At 40.3% G+C, this 19,326-nt stretch overlaps 1 protein-coding gene across 1 annotated transcript in view; it reads left to right on the top strand.

The window, feature by feature from the left end:
- The window catches only part of LOC132979228 (voltage-dependent R-type calcium channel subunit alpha-1E-like), a 61,278-nt gene that overhangs the window by 39,851 nt on the left and 2,101 nt on the right, over positions 1-19,326 (top strand). Inside the window, exons 21-46 of the mRNA XM_061044846.1 lie at positions 794-1,083; positions 1,328-1,478; positions 1,572-1,701; positions 3,277-3,336; positions 3,473-3,579; positions 5,274-5,370; positions 5,478-5,638; positions 7,121-7,258; positions 7,487-7,688; positions 7,787-7,951; positions 10,377-10,487; positions 10,615-10,695; positions 10,985-11,104; positions 11,232-11,297; positions 12,343-12,434; positions 12,558-12,732; positions 12,828-12,955; positions 13,314-13,410; positions 13,564-13,669; positions 14,211-14,318; positions 14,406-14,506; positions 15,288-15,394; positions 15,489-15,588; positions 17,246-17,350; positions 17,782-17,917; positions 18,971-19,134. Coding sequence (XP_060900829.1) covers positions 794-1,083; positions 1,328-1,478; positions 1,572-1,701; positions 3,277-3,336; positions 3,473-3,579; positions 5,274-5,370; positions 5,478-5,638; positions 7,121-7,258; positions 7,487-7,688; positions 7,787-7,951; positions 10,377-10,487; positions 10,615-10,695; positions 10,985-11,104; positions 11,232-11,297; positions 12,343-12,434; positions 12,558-12,732; positions 12,828-12,955; positions 13,314-13,410; positions 13,564-13,669; positions 14,211-14,318; positions 14,406-14,506; positions 15,288-15,394; positions 15,489-15,588; positions 17,246-17,350; positions 17,782-17,917; positions 18,971-19,134 — 3,298 coding nt within the window. The remainder of the gene's footprint in view (positions 1-793; positions 1,084-1,327; positions 1,479-1,571; positions 1,702-3,276; positions 3,337-3,472; positions 3,580-5,273; positions 5,371-5,477; positions 5,639-7,120; positions 7,259-7,486; positions 7,689-7,786; positions 7,952-10,376; positions 10,488-10,614; positions 10,696-10,984; positions 11,105-11,231; positions 11,298-12,342; positions 12,435-12,557; positions 12,733-12,827; positions 12,956-13,313; positions 13,411-13,563; positions 13,670-14,210; positions 14,319-14,405; positions 14,507-15,287; positions 15,395-15,488; positions 15,589-17,245; positions 17,351-17,781; positions 17,918-18,970; positions 19,135-19,326) is intronic.

Genomic DNA, 19,326 nt, shown 5'->3' with positions numbered 1-19,326 from the left:
GGTGTCACATAGAGCTCAGTGCTAACAAAAGGCTAACATGCTTGTGAACATGCAGACCAGTAGATGTGCGGCAGTTTAATAAGTTCTCATGTGTTCACCATGCCATTTAAGTATGCTAGCTTGCCAACAGGTGTTTGGCACTAAGTTCAAAGTCAGGCTGCTCATTGCTAACAATACAGTGCTAACATTCTTGTAACAAACACACAGATATGCAGAAGGGTTTATGTTTCTCAAATGTTCAGTGTCACTTTTTCACGTGCTAGCTGACACTAAATGCAAAGTAAAGTTGCATACATAGAGTTCAATGCTAACAGTAAGCTACAGCATAAACCTACATGATGAACCTAATAGGATATACATCAGGGTTCTTGCCCATGCTAGTGGCAATGCTAACACTTTGATGATAGTAAGTCTTGTTCACCACATCATTTCAGTGTGTTAGCATGCTATTATGTGCTAATTACTATTAACTGCAAAGTTAAGCAAAGGATTTAGAGAATGCCATTTATTTCAGAATTTAATTGTGACCTGACAATGATGCAAGTAAGAGGTCATAAAAGTTATAGTTAATAATTATTAGGAGGACATGAAAATCTGTACAAAATGTGTTTTCAGTTCATCTAATGGCTGTTGAGACATTTCATTCAAAAGTGGACTAAAGTGGAAAACCAACCATTGATTAAAACATAGAGAGATTATAAGGTAGGTGACAGGTAGGTGACAGGTAGGGGACATCCATTGACATGTCAGACATAAAGCACTTTCAATCGCAACTGATTAATGCTTTTCTTCCCTGTTTCAGATCTGCTGTACCTGGTGGCGACATCCCCGACCCTCCTCAGTGTGAACAGCTGCTAGACTGTTCCTGGTCTGAGCAGGGCGAAGGTAGACACTCAGACCAGTACCAGTCCCTTTGCCAGAACATGCCCGTGGAGTCTGCCCTGGAGGCTACAGAGTACACTGTGAGGACCATCGAGTCAGAGAGCCGCCCCGTCTCCATCAAACGAAACAAGTCCAACCTGGAGGGAAGTGTGGCCATTGAAATGTCTGCACAGCCTCTGCTGGAACTCACCCCCATGACAGGTAGCACTGAAATCACTCTGAATGCACACTGTTCTACTAAGCATCATCAAGTAGGATTAAGTACCAGTATCACTCTTTCAACATGTGTAGGTGTTTCTGACATCTGATAGGAGTGCCACACTTGAAGAATTAGTTTGATTATTTCATTGTGCTGGTGAATCACATTGTTCTCTCTTTGTCATAGCAGTCCCTGCACTGCTAAAACATTTACTTCTCCTTACTCCAATCTATGTCTGTGTTTCAGTGAACAATAAAGAGTTGGAGGCATACAACTCCGACCAGGACGACGACGACGACGACGACGACGAAACAGACGAAGAGGAGGAGGAGGAACCTCCACTTCCTCCCAAACATGTAGCGCCAGACAGCATGTTCATCTTCAAAGCCTCCAACCCGTAAGATGCTGCAAAATCTAAACGATTCAATGTCAAGGGACATACAGAGGTATTTGCATCTCTGTTAACATCTGTCTCTGCGTTGATCTGCAGTATCAGGAGGATATGTCACTATGTGGTCACGATGCGTTACTTTGAGATGACCATCCTACTCGTGATTGTGGCGAGCAGCATCGCACTGGCTGCTGAGGACCCTGTGTGCACCAATTCAGACAGAAACAAGGTGAGATCACAGCGCATATTTTTATTTTGGTTGTATTTGGAAATGTAGGATGAATGCGTTTAAAGTATCCATTTACCAGCTTATAAATGAAATGAGGCTATGACGGTAAGGTAAAGATGGATGATAAATTACGGGCAGGGGCAGCTCAAAATAAAAAAGGTAATACAACATGTTGACTACGTCTGCAGGCAAAGTGGTTCATAGCTGTTCACAACGGCAACAGTCTAAGGCAGCGTGAAAATTAATCCTCAATTGTAAGGCGGAATTTGCTCATTTTTTAAATGTGAACAACGGAGCTCACTTGTGTTGTGTCCAGAATCGGAATGAGGGTTTTTTCCAAGTTATTTTTTCCATACAATGTTCATAACAAAAAAAAAAACAGTACAAGTTACGGAACAACTGACAAATAAAATCTTAATAGCTTTTAAAAAAGAAAACAAGAAAATATGTTCAAAAGATACAATAAGATAATTCTAAAGACAAACCTTCTAAGAAATGTAATTCTTGAAATTTTAGCCTCAGGTTTACTGTTTGATCCCTAGTTGATTTAACACTCTCTCAGTAACAATGTGTCGTGACACATTTGGTTTCATGCACATCAAAGGTGACAATCAGCAGCTTTGACTGGGACGTAGCTGTGCAAATTGCTTTTCACAGTTGTTGTTTTTTTTTGTTTTGTTTTGACAACTCAGCATCATGGAAAGTGTCAAGCGTGACCAAGTCAGCACAAACAAGTAAATCTACATTGTAGCTGGCTTCAGTGTGAGAGAGAGTGACAGAAACGGTCTCCACTTCAGTCAGTTCTATCATTGCATGACATTCCCACTGATTGTATAGACATGTCTTCTTGTCTGGACTAAATGATACAAATTATATATCACATTTGTTGAAAATACGTATCCTTTTTTTAAAATTGCTATGAAAGGTGAAACCAATACAAGTACAAGACAGTGCCAAACATATAGATGGAGGACAGTGAAGACTAAAACCAGGGGAAAAAAGTAAAGACAAAGAAAGAAAGAAAGAAAGAAAGGAACAAAGAAGGAACATTTCTTTGAAGGCCTTCAAGAGGGGGGCTAGTAAGAAAGAGAGGGGGTGTATACGTATTCTATGGATGGATGGATAGTCAAAAAGTCGGGATACCTACAGTAAGCTTTTGTTAGTCCTGCAATTGAATGAGTACACTTTTTTTTAAATTCTGTTTGATGGGAATTTATTACAGCACTTAATTTGTCAGATATCTGAATGGGATCCAGAGCTCAAGAGAGAAATCCGAATTTAATATTTCGATCTATTTCTAGAGCTATAGTTTTTCTAACAAACACACTCATGCAGCCTGTATTTAAAGCTACAGCTTCTTTTAAATAGAAACTGTTCAAGGTTTGAAAAATATGCCAACAAGAGGATTACAGGTTGAAGGAGTTATAGTGTATGTTCTTGGCACTCATGTTGTGCTATGACAATAAGTGTGCTGTACATAATGTATAGAATAAGAATGTAGAATGGATTTCCGCCATAAAACATGCACAGCAATAATTTGTATTGGTGTTTCTTTTTGTGTGTGTTAATGATCAGGTCCTTCGTTATTTTGATTATGTCTTCACTGGAGTTTTTACCTTTGAAATGATCATCAAGGTCAGTATATTTTCATACAGAAAACACTCTTTATAGAAATGTAACTGACTCTAGATTCACTCAGAGGTGTTCCCGGTTCAGTATTGTTTGATCCATTGACTCTGCGTTGCCTTGTTTATGCATATTTGTCCCCCAGATGATAGACCAGGGTCTCATTCTGCACGACGGCTCTTATTTCCGAGACATGTGGAACATCCTGGACTTCATCGTGGTGGTGGGAGCTCTCATTGCCTTTGCTCTAACGTGAGTCACTGTATAGTGCCGCCTGTTGATGAGTAATGACTGACTCACTGCAGCAAATCGTTTTCTGAGCATACAGTATTGTTATAAACGACCTTCCCTCAAAGACACTTTTTTACAAAAATGCAGTCTGCTTCAATGACAAAGGAGCAGCTCAGAAAACTGCAGATATGGAGGCATGCCTGGTTCTGTGAAGTGTGTATCTCAGATTTAAGTGTTTGTATGGATTTCTCTGTAATTTCAGGGTTTACACATGAGTGAGGTGTGTCATGACTGCTGTGAAAAACCTCTACTGTATTTGTTTCTGTTGTCGTTCCCAACTGAGTGTGACAGATAACTGACTAAACCTTTTTCCGCCTTCTGTTGTACTGTACAGGACTGTGCTGTGGATTTCTCTGTTGTGATTATAACTGTGATCCTCTGAGCTTTGCTCACAGTGTATCTCTTTTTATGCCTCAATTTTTTTCTATGTTGTTCCTGTGGATTTTATCACTGTTGGGGCTACCAGGAATGTGATGGGGTAAAAATTTCTGTCACACTTTATGTGAATGTCTTCCATAAGCTTTAAATATATATCTTTCATTTCATTTGTCTATATTTTTTTATTTATTGTGTTTGGATTGTGTTTTTGTTGTTGTGTCTTCTAAACCTTACCAGCAGGTATCAGGGGTTAAATGTTTTAACATGTAGCCACTTTAATAAAACCCTTTTGCCATTTTAGTTTGACCCTCTTAGAAATAAAAAATTAACATGTAAGTTCATTTTATAAAGTTGGATTGGCATATTCTTCCCAAGGGCGCACTTAAAATGAGTCCATTTGAGTATAATGGGTTTAATTTTTTTATGTGCGGTGGAATGTATAAAGTGGAATATTACACAATGTCCAAAACCCACACAGTTGAGATTGGGTTTCAAGGACAGAAACAAATAAATACAATTCTATAATTTAATGTTATGACCTTGATAAGCGAGAATTAGCCAATGAGGTGAGCGTGGCACTTAAAAACACAACTTAGGGGACAACAGTTTGCCTCGCTGTTAGTTCATGCGCCCTGTGTACAGAGGCTGTTGTCCATGAAGTGGACGGTCCAGGTTTGACTCCAGCCTGCTGCTTCTTTGCAGCATATCTTTTATTCCCCACTCTCCCCCCCCCCCCCCCCCTAGCTGACTCTACCCACTGTCAACTCTCAACAAAGATAACAAGACCAACAATTCATAGTATAAAAAGAAGCAATTGTCTCATACTTAATTTTTGAGAAAGTGATTTAGTGGTTTCAGGACACATGGTAAATTGAGGGTGAATGTATTGAAATCAAAACAAGCCTTAATTATGATTTTGAGATACACAGAGTACATACAATTTCAAAAAGAGGGTTATTTTCTTGATAATCTTTTAACTTTGACTTTATCTTTACAAAACACAATCTGACTTATGTTTCATAAAAACGTCATGCAAAGTAAATCATAGCACAAACAGTCCTCATTGTTGCCTGTGACACCTGCTGGGCTTGGTACAAACACACTCAAAGTGAAGTCCTGTGTCAACGTGTTTTTTTTATATGCACTTGTGTTACCATTTTGATTTCCCTGTTAGCATTCTTCTTTTCACTGTTATGAATGTAACCATACCAAACGTCCTTGTGTCTAAGTTTGAGCACACATCCTTTCTCCTAAGTGCTGTATTTCAATGTCAACAGAAACAACAAAGGCAGAGACATCAAAACTATCAAGTCGCTCAGAGTTTTGAGAGTTCTGCGGCCTCTAAAAACCATCAAGAGGCTTCCCAAACTAAAGGTATGAAGCAATCTCTCTGCAAACATTCTCCTGTGTTTTGTTTCTCTGGTGTTCTTTCGGAGATCCCTGACAGGTTGCGCTTGCTTTGCCATCCCTCTTCTCCACAGGCGGTCTTTGACTGTGTGGTCACATCTCTGAAGAACGTCTTTAATATCCTCATCGTGTACCAGCTCTTCATGTTCATCTTTGCTGTCATTGCTGTGCAGCTCTTCAAAGGGAAATTCTTCTACTGCACCGACAGCTCCATGAACTCAGAGAAGGAGTGCCAGTAAGTGGATCTGTAGTGGTATCTTAACCAGCCATGGAGGAATTACTCAAAGATTTCAGGAAAAGTAGTACATTTAAAATATTTTTCTATAAGTAAATGAACTGCATTCAATATTTTACTTAATTAAAGAACAAAGGTATTTGACTTTAAATGTAATTATATAACCATAAGTAAAAGAACTCATAATATAAAATAGTGCCATTGTAGTGTTTATTGTGTGTGCTTTATATAACAAGAACATGGCACTAATACACACAGTATTGTTAAAAGCACAATATTTCTCTCTTTACTCTTCAAAGAAAGTAGAAAGAAGCAGAAAAGTAAAATACCCAAATAAAAGTGTTTGTACTTTACTTTTAACAAATCCTACATGTTTACTTTCCACAACTGATCCAAACCACTCATTCAATGTCTACATCACTGTTTGAAAAAACAACAACATATACCTGAATGTCTACCTTAGGCTAATTGTTACCATAAGTTACAAAGTGAACATTTTGCTTTAATAAAGAATACTTGAAACTAGTTTTTGAAACCATGAGCTCACCAGCAAAATGATTCCTGAGGTAATGGATCAAGAAGGGAAGTAGAATCTTTTTCTAGACAATTGGACTTCTTTTGGCAGCTGGTTCAATCGCCCCCTGCTGGGTTTCAGAAAGAATGCAGGAGGCCTTTCTGCATTGGCTTCACTTTCGCATCAATGGCTAAGTCCTCTCTTTCATACAAACTTGTAATTGTCATTGCCACAGCCAGTGAGTCTTTTTCTGGTAGGGAGAAGAGTAACAACTATCATTTTAAGAGTAGAGTTTCAATAACTTGTCGTCAAAATGGAAACTTTAAAGTTTTACATTGTAGGGATTATGCTTATTTATTTATTTGCTAAGAGCAAGATGAGAACATGTAAAAAGTGACTTTGTTTACACACTGGCCTCTTTAAAAGTTCACTAATATTGTATCTTATCTGTTCAATCTGAACACAGGGTCAGATTGTTTCTGGCAAACCAAACAAAAATGTAAACCAGCCGACTAATCCTGTCACTCTTACTGCCCAAAAAACTGGAGAGAAGAAACAAAATAAGTTATTTTCTTATAACTAGTCAATGTACAAAAAGAAAATAAACAAGCAAAGCAAAGAAAGGAAGCTTCAAATGGAGCACAGAAAGATTAACCTCGGGGCGCAGATACCTAACGTTTAGGTCGCTTCCCATGTACGGAGGCTATAGTCCTCCAAGTGGGCGGCCCGGGTTCAAGTCCGACCGATGGCTACTTTCCCTCATGTCATTCCCCACTCTCTCTCTCTCTCCTGATTTCCAACTCTATCCTCTATCCTATCTGAATAAAGGCAAAATATATACATAAAGAAGAAAGATTAACCTGTAAATAGTACATGAGTAGACTGATATCGCTCTCTTCATTACAACTGCTGGTTGGATGAGTGAATGATGAGAATCAATGACCTGTGGGCCGCTGTGTTCCCTACAGAGGCTACTACATCGACTACACCCGAGACAAGAAGGAGGTGAAGAGACGAGAGTGGAGGAGACACGAGTTTCACTATGACAATGTCTGCTGGGCGCTCCTCACACTTTTCACTGTCTCAACCGGAGAGGGATGGCCTCAGTAAGTAGATTTTCACTCAGGAGGGCAGTCCAGGTAGTTCTTTTAAGTTTAATGTTCAAACTGTCGTTTTGGTTAGATGTATACGTTGCAACACAAGAACTACAAAATTCTCCTCACAAAAAAAACATGCTTTTATTGCGTAATAAGTACATACGTTAATATATCGTTACTTTTTTCCTCCCCTGAAATAGATAATTGACATATCTTCTTTCTCCCATCTCCTTCCAGGGTCCTGCAGCACTCCACTGATGTTACAGAGGAGAACATGGGGCCGAGTCGAGGGAACCGAATGGAGATGTCAGTTTTCTACGTGGTCTACTTCGTGGTCTTCCCTTTCTTCTTTGTCAACATCTTCGTTGCTTTAATCATCATCACCTTCCAGGAGCAGGGCGATAAGATGATTCAGGAGTGCAGCCTGGAGAAGAACGAGGTACGGAGCGTTGAAATATAAGTACCAAGACAAAGAGATATGTAAATTCACACACGTTCATCTGCTCTATTTTTTCTTTTCAAATTTGTCTCCATCAGAGGGCTTGCATTGACTTTGCCATCAGCGCCAAGCCGATGACCCGCTACATGCCTCAGAACAGACAGACCTTTCAGTACAGACTGTGGCACTTTGTGGCTTCGCCTTCTTTCGAGTACACAGTGCTCGTCATGATTGCTCTCAACACTGTGGTCCTCATGATGAAGGTAAAACAACAACAATAATAAGATAAGATAACAGTTTATTGTCTGTTTGCACGGAAATTTGTCTTGCATTACAAGCTCAGAAATCCTCGCATCCCAATCAAATCGCATCACATTTACATTTAAAATCACAGTTCAGGAGTGACATACATATTAATATATATATTAACACATAATGTTAAGAGATTGTCCATGAAAAAGTTAAAGTGCTCACAGTCCACGTGAAGCCCAGGTCAGGTACATTAATGATTGGGAGTGAGTGGGGTGGAGTTTGGCCTGCCTCTGCTCTGCTGTTTATTCAGCAGTGATATGGAGTGAGGAATGAAAAAGTGTTTGTACCTGTTCCTCTTACAGCTTGGCACCCTAAAATGCCTCGCAGAGGGCACACATACTCCTTGTGTAGGACATGAGAAGGGTCTGAGGCAATCTTCCCGGCCTGTCTGAGGGTGTGCTGAGTGCAGCTCACGAGGAAAGAGCGCTCAATACAGTGACCCACCATCTTTTAGCATATATCCAGGAGTCTTAGTATCCTAGACTTTAGCTGGATTGAGAGGCCGCAGAACCAGACTGAAAGAGCACTGTCTACGTCCACTCCCAGATATTTGATGATGTGCATTGTTTAATATTTCTATTGTGAATGATGACTGGAGGAGGTGCATACTGCGTGTAACCAAAGACACCCTCCTCTGTTTTGATGGGATTTAAAATGAGGGCATTCTGGTCACACCACATGGGCACTCTGTCCTCACTGTCCTGCTAGAGTTCTGGCTGCGCCTCCTCTGTCATCAGTGCTACTAGTGCAGTATCATTTTGACAAGATGGTGATTTGGCACACTGGTAACACAGTCATTGATGTAGATGGTGAATAACAATGGTGAGATGACACATCCTTGTGGAGCGCCGCTTCTCATTGTGACCAATGTGTCATTTACCATCACCCGCTGCTGTCTGTTGATGAGGAAGGAGTGGTACCAATGAATGAAATAAGGATTTATCTCCAACTGGTGCATTGTGGAGAGCAACATGTGTGGTTTAATTGTATTGAATGCGGATGAGAAGTCAGTGAATAATACTGTAGCATAAGGTTTGCTTGTTTGAGTGTCCAGATGCGTTGAGACAAGGTGCATGCGGGAGCTACAGCATCTTCAATGCTACGCTTGTAGGCAAACTGATAGGGGTCCAATCTGTCATGTACAGGCCATGTCTGTGATGATCTTTTTCCAGTGACTTCATTAAAACCGTGGTTAAAGGGTTAGGGTTAGTTTTTCAACACAGTCGCACTGATGTTGTCCGGGGCCGGTGGACTTAAGTGCGTCAAGGCGTCGAAAGGCATTGGCCACCTGACCCACTGAGATTTCTACCCTGTAATCAGTCAGCACATGTTCTGACCTCAACACATCACTGCCGCTCTCTCCAGTTTTAGAGTCCTCAGACTGGAAAAGGTGTTCAGCTCTACAGCAGAGGCCAGCTCCTCATTTGTTACAAATGACTTATGTTGTTTTCTTGGCATACCTGCCATATTTTTCATGTCCTCCCACATTTTTCTGGGGTTACCATCATTAAAAGCCTCTTCTCTGTGTCTCTTTTGCCTTCCTGATTTTACCCCTCAATTCCTTGTCTCTCCTTTGTAGCGCTGATGAGTCCTTATTTTTAAAAGTGAATTTCCTCTGGTTCATTATATGTTTAATGTCTTTTGTTATGTAGGTTTTGTTGTTTCATTTTTTGTGGGTATGATGGACTCTGCGTGTATGTATGTAGTCTGTTGTGACAGTACATGCAGAATCCTAAGTGCCCTCTCTTAGCACCTCCCAGATACCCCACATTATGGTCAGAGTTAGATATTGGTGGTTTGCTTCTGGATTGATAGGCATTGCTGATGTTTATGAAACATTTATCCACTGTGTTTTCCTTCCTTGTTCCACATTTTACAAACCAGAGTTTTCTCTAGGTTGCAGGAATTTAGGTCTCCAAGAACAATGGCAGGGGCATTGGGGAATTGTTGTTGTAAATCACACACACACTCTGCTATCGAGGCGGCAGCGCGGCATGCTTTGCCGCTGGGTGGGACATCGACAACAAATAGAAGAATGTTGCCAAATTCGGGAATGTTGCCAAAAATCTGATTGGCTGAAGGGTGTCACGTGGATGTGCATTAACTTTAGATACCAAAAGCAATAAAATGTTCACTTTGATTATTTATCTAAAGCAAGTTTTTAGGTGTTATTTACACTTTGCTGACATGAACTGGAACAAACTGCTGAATGGAAGGCGTAAGTAAATCTTTAAACAGCCAGTATTGGGATGTATGCAAAACGTATTGGTTCAAATGTGCATATCCATCTTTATAACTAGTGAAAGTGATCATTGTAGATAGTGGCGTCAAAATGTATGAATGTTATTTTAAATGTTGTCCCTTTTTTCTCCTCAGTACCACTCGGCTCCAACAGCCTACGACATGGTTCTCAAACACCTCAACTCGGCCTTCACTGTCCTGTTCTCCTTGGAGTGCATCCTAAAAATCATGGCATTTGGTTTAGTGGTGAGTGTTTTCACTCACTTCACAAGAAGACGGACAAAGGAGATGTTAATCACATCTTATGCTGCTGATGATTAATTTGTCTATGTTTGGTCAAACAACTAAAAACATTTTTTTTCTTTTTCCGCAGAACTACTTTCGAGATACTTGGAATATTTTCGATTTCATCACTGTGCTTGGCAGCATCACTGAGATAATTGTGGATTTACAGGTAAGTTCCTGCCAAGACACCGTTTCATTTTCACACTGTGGTGAACCCAAAGAAAAACGTCGGAAATAGCCAGCTTTGCAAGCAGCATTTTTTTTTTCATTCCAAGTATCCTGGTGTGCTGTGATCCCTGCCTCCAGACACAACTTAAGTCATGTTGTGATGAATTTCGCCATCTGTGTTTTTACATCCTGTCTCCCCCGTCTGTCTGCCACTCTCTCTCTCACTCTCTCTCTCTCTTTCCCTCCTTCTGGTGTCACCCTCTCTCAAACCATCCGTGTATCTTTCCTAGTCGGTGAACACCATCAACATGAGTTTTCTGAAGCTTTTCCGGGCAGCCAGGTTGATCAAGCTGCTGAGACAGGGGTACACCATCCGGATTCTGCTCTGGACTTTTGTACAATCTTTCAAGGTCGGATATGTTTTAATCAACTCATTGGTTCATGTCACTTCAATGATGATACATATCTGGAAGTAAAATTAATTAAAATTCTTATGACAAGTTTTAATCACATATTTTGCTTTCTGTCTTTCAACAGGCTCTGCCTTATGTCTGTCTTCTCATTGCAATGCTTTTCTTTATATACGCCATCATTGGAATGCAGGTATTCTTTCACTAAGATACATTATGGTTAATATTACAGACTGTCACGGCTCACAGTAACATTTATTTCAGTGAGAAAGCGTCTAGTTATTCTTTGAGCCAACTTAAGGAACTTGTAGTTAAGAAAATCTATGAAAACATCAACTTAGTCTCTTAAATTTTAAGGATTCAGCTCAGTTCAGACCTTTATTGGCCCTGGAAGGGAAATTTGATTTACAGCAGTGGACAAAAACACACATGAAAAAAGACATAGGACAGTGCAACACAACCTCATTAAATACAACCAAGAAAAGGAAAATGTAACTGTTTGTTAGAAATCCCACTTGAATGGTAGCAATATGAAAAAGTGCTATAGTGCACAGAAGATTAAGTGCAATAATTACACGAGGAACATACGAGAAGTAGTATCTGTTGCTCTTAGCCCTGGACAGCCTGTAGCTCCGACTAGAGAGGAGAAGAACAAAATCCTCCATGAGAGGAGGGTCAGAAATGGTCATGATTGACTTTGCTTTTCTCACAATTTGTCTGTTCCATATTTCTGACAAGGGAAGCTGCTGTGTGCCAATTATTTTACTTATATTATTCTATTTTACTGTTTTAACAACACTGGACAGATTAATGTGTGCTTCAATGAGACTACCTTGTCGAACCTTGTTTGGCAAATGTATTCCTTATATTTTGTTTATATTGTGTGTATATATAAGCAGTATATGTATATATATATATAGATACAGATATAGATATATATATATATATACATATATATGTTTATAAAGTAACACACACACACACACAAACATTTTTTATAGATTAAGGCAGTCAACATTTATATCTTACACTTTGAATTCAATACTCATGTGGGTATACTTGTGTAAAGCTGCATCATTTCCATGGCGACAGACCCAATGTGATTTTTCACGCTTAGATACATTTTTCATTTCGACATTTTAATTGAATTGACCCATGGAATAAAACAGCTGCTAAAGCAGAAGCTAACCGGAATCCAATGAAATACACATATTGAATGATTCTCGTGTTTTCTGCAGGTGTTTGGAAACATCAAGCTCAATGATGAAAGTCACATCAACCAGCACAACAACTTTAAGACCTTTTTCAGTGCACTGATGCTGCTCTTCAGGTGGGCTTACAAGAAAATATCCTCCAAGCTTCACGGTTCAGTTTCATTTTAAGTGAATTCCTCGGGGAAAATGGGTTTCAGTTTGATGTAAGCCAGGTGTTTGTTTGTGTTTAAAACCATCAGGAGTGCAACAGGGGAATCCTGGCAGGAAATCATGCTTTCATGTCTGTCGGGTCAGGAGTGTGAACCGGACTCCTCCATTGCCCCCCTCACCATGTCTCCAGACCACGAGGGAGGCTGTGGGACAGACTTTGCTTACTGCTACTTTGTCTCATTCATCTTCTTCAGCTCTTTCCTGGTCAGGGCTCCAGTGAAACTACATTCTGTTGATATGTTGGGTAGTTATTCTGCACTCCTGAACACTACTTTTTTCTTTGTTATGTTCTTGTCTAGATGTTGAATCTGTTTGTGGCTGTGATCATGGATAACTTTGAGTACCTCACAAGAGATTCTTCAATCCTGGGTCCGCATCACCTGGATGAGTTTGTCCGCATCTGGGGGGAGTATGATCGTCTGGCATGGTGAGATCTTATCACTGCTGTATTTTTTAACAGGTATTTTATTTTGACCTGATGAACACTCATGTTCTATTTTTATCCAGCAGAGGGCCACCAAAGAATGTGAAATGTTGCATATTTCAGTTCAATGTGCCACAGGCTGATAGTAGTCCTAAAAAGCCTTCAAGAGCAGCTCGAGTCACTGTGATTGATTTTTTTTTAGAAAACAAACATTGTTCAAACAAAATGTCATACTTGAAGAAAAAGACCTTGTCAAAGATTTGCTTGACTTTTTTCTTTTCATTCTTTATGAACTTCTCCACCCTCTGCTTCTGTTTCTCTGTGCCTTATCTTACTCATCACCCCTGTGTTGCCTCTGAAGTGGTCGTATCCACTACACAGCCATGTACGAGATGTTAACACACATGTCGCCACCCCTGGGCTTGGGCAAGAAATGTCCAGCAAAGATTGCCTATAAGGTACATGAGCCAAGTTTAAAGACATTTAGAATATATAATGAATTGATTTTATGCAGTACATTTATTTATTGGATTCAAAGGAACACACCAACAATCTGTAACTACGTTCAACTACTTTCTTCTTCTTCTCTCTGTCTCCTGTTTGTCTCTCAGAGGTTGGTGTTGATGAACATGCCTGTGGATGAGGACATGACGGTCCACTTCACCTCCACCCTGATGTCACTCATCCGCACAGCTTTGGAGGTCAAAATAGCTCGAGGTCAGGGTCACTAAGGAGTGTGTATGATATGGCATCATGGCTACCATAAACAACTATTTTCATTAAAGTTCATTTTACAGTCACTTAATCATTTCATGTATAAAATGTTAAGCGTGATGTCATTCTCTCTCTATATATTTGTTTACCTAATCAGTCACTGCACAATAATAACTGTATATATTCTTTCAGTCACCACAACTGCCTATTTATTTATTATTATTATTATTCAGTCACTGAACAGCAATTGCTCTGGCCACTTTTCACAAACATATTTGTCTTTCATATAACCACAAATATATTTTCATATAGGTGAACTGTTTTTGTAAACGCTGCTGTTTAGGATTGCTGCTAACAAAGTTTTGTTGTGTCCTTGTATACAATGATAATAAAGATTCTATCTATCTATCAATTCATTCATTTAGTCCAGGCACACTGAAAAATATATTTATTTTCTTCCTTGTTGTGTCTTTTGGCTAAATACTTCATTCAGATGAATCGCATTAAATGATCTACTAACTGTACTGTAACTGAACTGCCAAAGGTGGAGAGGACCGTCTCGCTCTGGATGCCGAACTCCAAAAAGAGATCAGTATCATCTGGCCTTATCTGCCCCAGAAGAATTTGGATCTACTGGTACCTATCAACAAAGGTCTGGTTCTAACTATGGAAGTTTAACTGATTGTAATGCTTAGAGACGAGCAGTGAAAGTTAATGTGTAGTGTGTCGGCCCTCACAGATACAGACATGACGGTGGGGAAGATCTACGCTTCGATGATGATAATGGACTACTTCAAACAGAACAAAGCCAAGAAGCTCAGGCAACAACTCGAAGCTCAGGTCAGCCGTGCAGGCTGATAGGCCTGTTCCTCAACCTCATTGTACTTCTCACCATGTTTTATAAATAATTCTACATGGGGCAAGACACGCATATTGTAAGAACATTTTACAGAAAAGGGAAAGAAAAAAATCCATCCTCACATGGGATTTTTTTTTATTTCCTCTTAAAGCTCTTGAACCCATGTTTGAGGCACAATTTGATTAATTATATGATAACAACAACAGCTTCAAAGTGTGTTTTTGTAGCTTAGCCTAAATATTGAAATAGAAAAATCCACTCCTTCATATTCTTAAATGCGGCTTGAACAAAGAAATCGTCTGAAGCCGAAAGTCTTAGCTGTATTTCTTTTTTCATTCTTGTGGTTTCAAAAGTATGGAAACGTGAATAGAGTGGATAGGACCCAAATGCATATAACAGAGTTGAAACAAGTGCAATTCAATAGTTACATTTAAAAACATGCTATGAGATAATTGCTTAGGGTAAGGCGAGGCAGGCAATGGTTAAAACCAGGACAGGCAGTCCAAATAGGCAGAGAAACAGTCATCGAGCTTATAAGACTCAAAGGTTTAAGAAAAAAGCAAGGTCCTAGAAATCAAAGCAAAGATCCCAAAACACCAAGACAACACGAGGAAAGAGCTGGGTCGTTGAGCAAAGCATACAAAAACAAACTGTTACAGATAGAAGGTACAACAGAGAAACAAAAAAGTGAATAAACCAAAGTTTACACAACCCTTGGATCAGAGCAGTATGTGACAGAAGTTTTTGTGTTTCTTATTTCAGAAGAGTAGCTTAATGTTCAAGCGTCTGGATGCGTCCACCCTCCCGGAGGACATTCTGTCCAACAGCCAGACGCTGCCGATGATGGCCCACAGTGCCGGCTCAGCCCTGTGAGACTGTGCACACCTGCAGATGTGTCATTTTGAACTCCTGGCTCTGTTAATGTGTTTGTTTAAAATAATGTTTCCCTCTGTCTTAATGCAGGACCAGAGGAGGTTTTGTTGCTTTGAGCCCTATCTCACCACAGGAACTTTTCATGCAGCCCATTAGCTCAGACGTGGATGTTAGTCAACAGCAGAATCTGGTAAGAAACAGGAATGACGTGATGTGATCATAAATCCCACAAACACGTCTTAGAGCAGTGGTTCTTCACCTTTAAATTACTGTTGACTTGTCACATGCTGTCTCTGAATAAGGATTTCATACTTGGGCTGTTATTTGAATAAATTCACAGGTCGAATACAAAAGACAGCTTTTAATAGTAGACATCTTATGTTCTTAAACTGAATTCATTTTTTGTATAAAGTGCAACACACATCTGCAGCAAGGGTATCTTGGCCATTCACCCCACTAACACAGAGAAAGTAGTCAAACTTTGCTACAGTTAGAGCACCGTCTGACCCATTTCTGTATTTAATAAAGCTAGCTGTGGATGTAAAAACTGCCGGACAGCAAAGCCAAAGTCATGACTTAGTATCAAAATGATCCCTGTCTCTTTCTTAGTGGCACACAAACACATACATGCGACATAAATGTAGTGTTAGATAGACCATTAGTATAAATCCACATCCAGCCCATTAAAACAAGGACAATCCTGATCAAGGACAACGGGAGCTTATATTTGTACGAGGGCTTAGTTGAGTGAATCTACTTCAGATGTGAAGTGCAGATCGCACCAGGCATTAGTTAGACTGCGTCACACACTCAAAAGAATAAACTCTGCCCCCTGATGTAACACAGCATGTGCCACAGTTAGAGTAATCATCAACACCCACAAATGCATGAAAAAGCAAATAACTTACGCATTACCCTAAATTATTTTAAAAGGTGGGGTGCGGCAGTTTCACAGTATAAGGGATGTGTGGGGCCTGTAGGTAAAATCAATGGATGTGTGTGTGTCAAGTAGCTGATATGTGTTGCCCTTCAGATAAAGCTTGTGATCCCTATGGGGGGGGGGGTCCTGGCCAGAGGTATGGAACCACTGTCCTAAAACAAAGACCATACACACTCAATATTTACAAATTCAAACAACGTCACAACTGCAATATGTTGCTTTGTTTTTAAACCAGTAAATTCTCAATGGATGACATTGCTGTGACTTTTCTCACTGCCTTGCAGAGCTCGGCATTGCTGCTGTCTGTGCTCCCGTCTTTTATTCCTGTGGAGGTCGGATTATCAAAGGCAGATTGTCAAACAGTTGTTGTTTTACTGTGTCTACACTGTCTGGTTTAACTGGTTTGTGTTGCCTGCTAGATCAATGACATGAACTTCCTCTGAACTATCCACGTATTAGTGTCTGTTCTTGCACAGGAATGTGTTCGACCCCTTGACAGATGTTGCGTGACTCTTTGTGTAGTTGTTAGGACCTGAACCTGCATGATGGAATGAACTATCAGGCTGAAATCTGGATTTCCCTGTGAACTGTTTTGTTTCTTGTCCTTTCTCACTCCTCTTGTCCACTGTTTGCTCCTTTTTTTAACGCAACTCACACTGTTTCTATTCCTCCTCTAAGTCAGTTATCTGTTGCTAGTGGTTAATTTGTCTTTTTTTTTTTTGGCTGAATGGTTTTGACTGGATGGCGATGGTGATGGCTATGATAAGTGACCCTCAGTGATGAAATGGCTTGTCTGCCCTCGTCTCACCTGAAATGGAACTTGGTATAGAGGCAGTCCTGGCAGGGGCGAGCCTGATTGGTGCTCTGTCTCTCCTTGCCCTCCTCACTTGTGTCTGTACTCACCTAGGTGGGCGAGTGCAGTTTGGGGATTGAATCCCAACTGGAGGTTCCGCTAGGGAGGGGCCTGTGTGTGCGGGCCTCTTCCATGCCCCGTCTGGCTATAGATTTGCAGGTACACATATTTTCCATGACACGGCCTCTGTGCTGGATCTTGAGGACGACAGTGGCTGCATGGGCTCTAACGCCACAGTGCCTGTTTCTTACATGCACGAGATGATGAGAAGTTGATATGAGTAGAGTTTTGGCTTGTCTTTTCTTTGTTGGGAGTCTTCTTAAGATTTAAAGAAATGTTGATGACGTTTGATGTTGAATGCTGATGCCTTGCTCTCTTACCTTGATCTCTTTTGCCTCCAGAATAGAAGAAACTAAACCTAACAATTTGGATGCATTATTTGTTTGCACTCAAGCATGACTTTTGATCTCAAAACGTCTCTGCAATGGTCCACTCTTTTCTGAATTTACCAGCATGTTAATGTTTTCTTTGTGCATGTGCCTTGTTTTTGCATGGTTGTTTTCGTATGTGTGTGTTTCCACATACGAAAGCAGTCAGAGGTTGCAGGCGGCTCCATGAAGCGCTCGGTCTCCACTGTTGCCGATCAGCGGGTGAACGGTCTTTGGCAAGACGAGAAGAGTCCGGAGCGAATTTATCGACCTCGCCACAAAAGCTACAAGGCTGCTGGTGAGTCCTGTCATGTGTTGTTATTATCCTATTAGTTTGTGTGCATTCACTATCAAGTGTATTTCCCATCATCTGCATACATACATACATGTGGGGAAATGTATGTTTGATATGACTTAGAAATGTACATGTTGGGGTGTTGGTGGCACAGTGGTTGGTGCACGTGCCCCATGTGTGGAGGCTGTGGTTTGGTTTTCTCACAATGTCCAGTAAAAACAGGCTAGCAAAGCGGGTCAGAGTGGCAAGCCAAGTGATCGGTGTGCAGCAAGCTCAGCTGCAGGACATTTATAGTAAGCGTGTCATCAGTAAGGCTCAACTACTCATGAAATGTCCTGAGTCCTGACCACCCTCTCCTTGTTGAATTTGATCTCCTTCCTTCTGGTCGTCGTTACAGAATGCCTCGAGCCGAAAACAAGACGTGCCAGACATTCTTTTATCCCTGTTGTCGTTGAAAAGCTTAATTTGCTGGCCTAACTTTGCTGTTTTCTTACGTGTATTTATGTGGGTAAGACAGCTTTTTTTAGATTACAATTTCAGTCTGTTTTTTTCTTCTGATTATTTAATTGACTTCTCCTACATATTTTAGCATGATTATTCAAAAGTATTTATTTTACACTCAGCTGTGTGTCTGAACTGTTTCAGCCTCTGGCTCAGTGTGCTTGAAGTTCCTGTTTTTCACTTGAGCTGTGGATTTTCTGTTTGTCTGTATTTCTGATGTTGTCTTTTGTGTTCCTGTCGTGTCCCTTTGCCTGCTACAGATCTTATTTCCTTGGGATCACAATAAAGTTGAAGTTGAAGTTGATTTTTGCCATAAATATGCAGTCCAGCAAACCCCAGCAGCAACATTAAACAATCTGAAATGACATGTTTTTGGGATGGTTTGGTATCTCTGCATGGGATGTTTTTCTTGTAAAGAAATGTTTAATGACTGTCAGGTTGCACATAATTGTGGTGGTTACCAATAACAAAAAACAGAGACATTTATACTTAAGTTTCTTGATTTTTTTCTTGACATCTTTTACTTGTTTCCCCTTCTGAAAATCTCCCCTCCAGTTTCTCGTTCTGAGCACTGGCAGAAGGGAGACAGGGAGCGTGGCAGGTCTAAGGAGCGCTGCCATCTCCTCTCTCCTGGTGCCTCTCGCTGTAACTCAGAGGAAAGGAACTTGCAGCCCTCGAGATCCTCTAGTGCGGAGAGAGCACAGCCCCGAGATAAACAGGTTGGTCAGAAAACTTCATCCAACACCCAGGATATCGATCCAAGTATTTTGTGAACTGATTTTTAATTAACTTTGTTAGTTAAAAAATAAGCAGCAGCAAAAATATTGTCTCTATTTGCTATCATAGAAGGTTTAAATAGTGCTAAAAAAAATCAAATTAAGATGAAAACAAACAGCATTTGCAGCATTTAA

This window comes from Labrus mixtus, chromosome 8 (assembly GCF_963584025.1).
Source record: "Labrus mixtus chromosome 8, fLabMix1.1, whole genome shotgun sequence".
NCBI lineage: Eukaryota > Metazoa > Chordata > Actinopteri > Labriformes > Labridae > Labrus > Labrus mixtus.
This window is presented reverse-complemented; position numbering and strand designations above follow the sequence as displayed.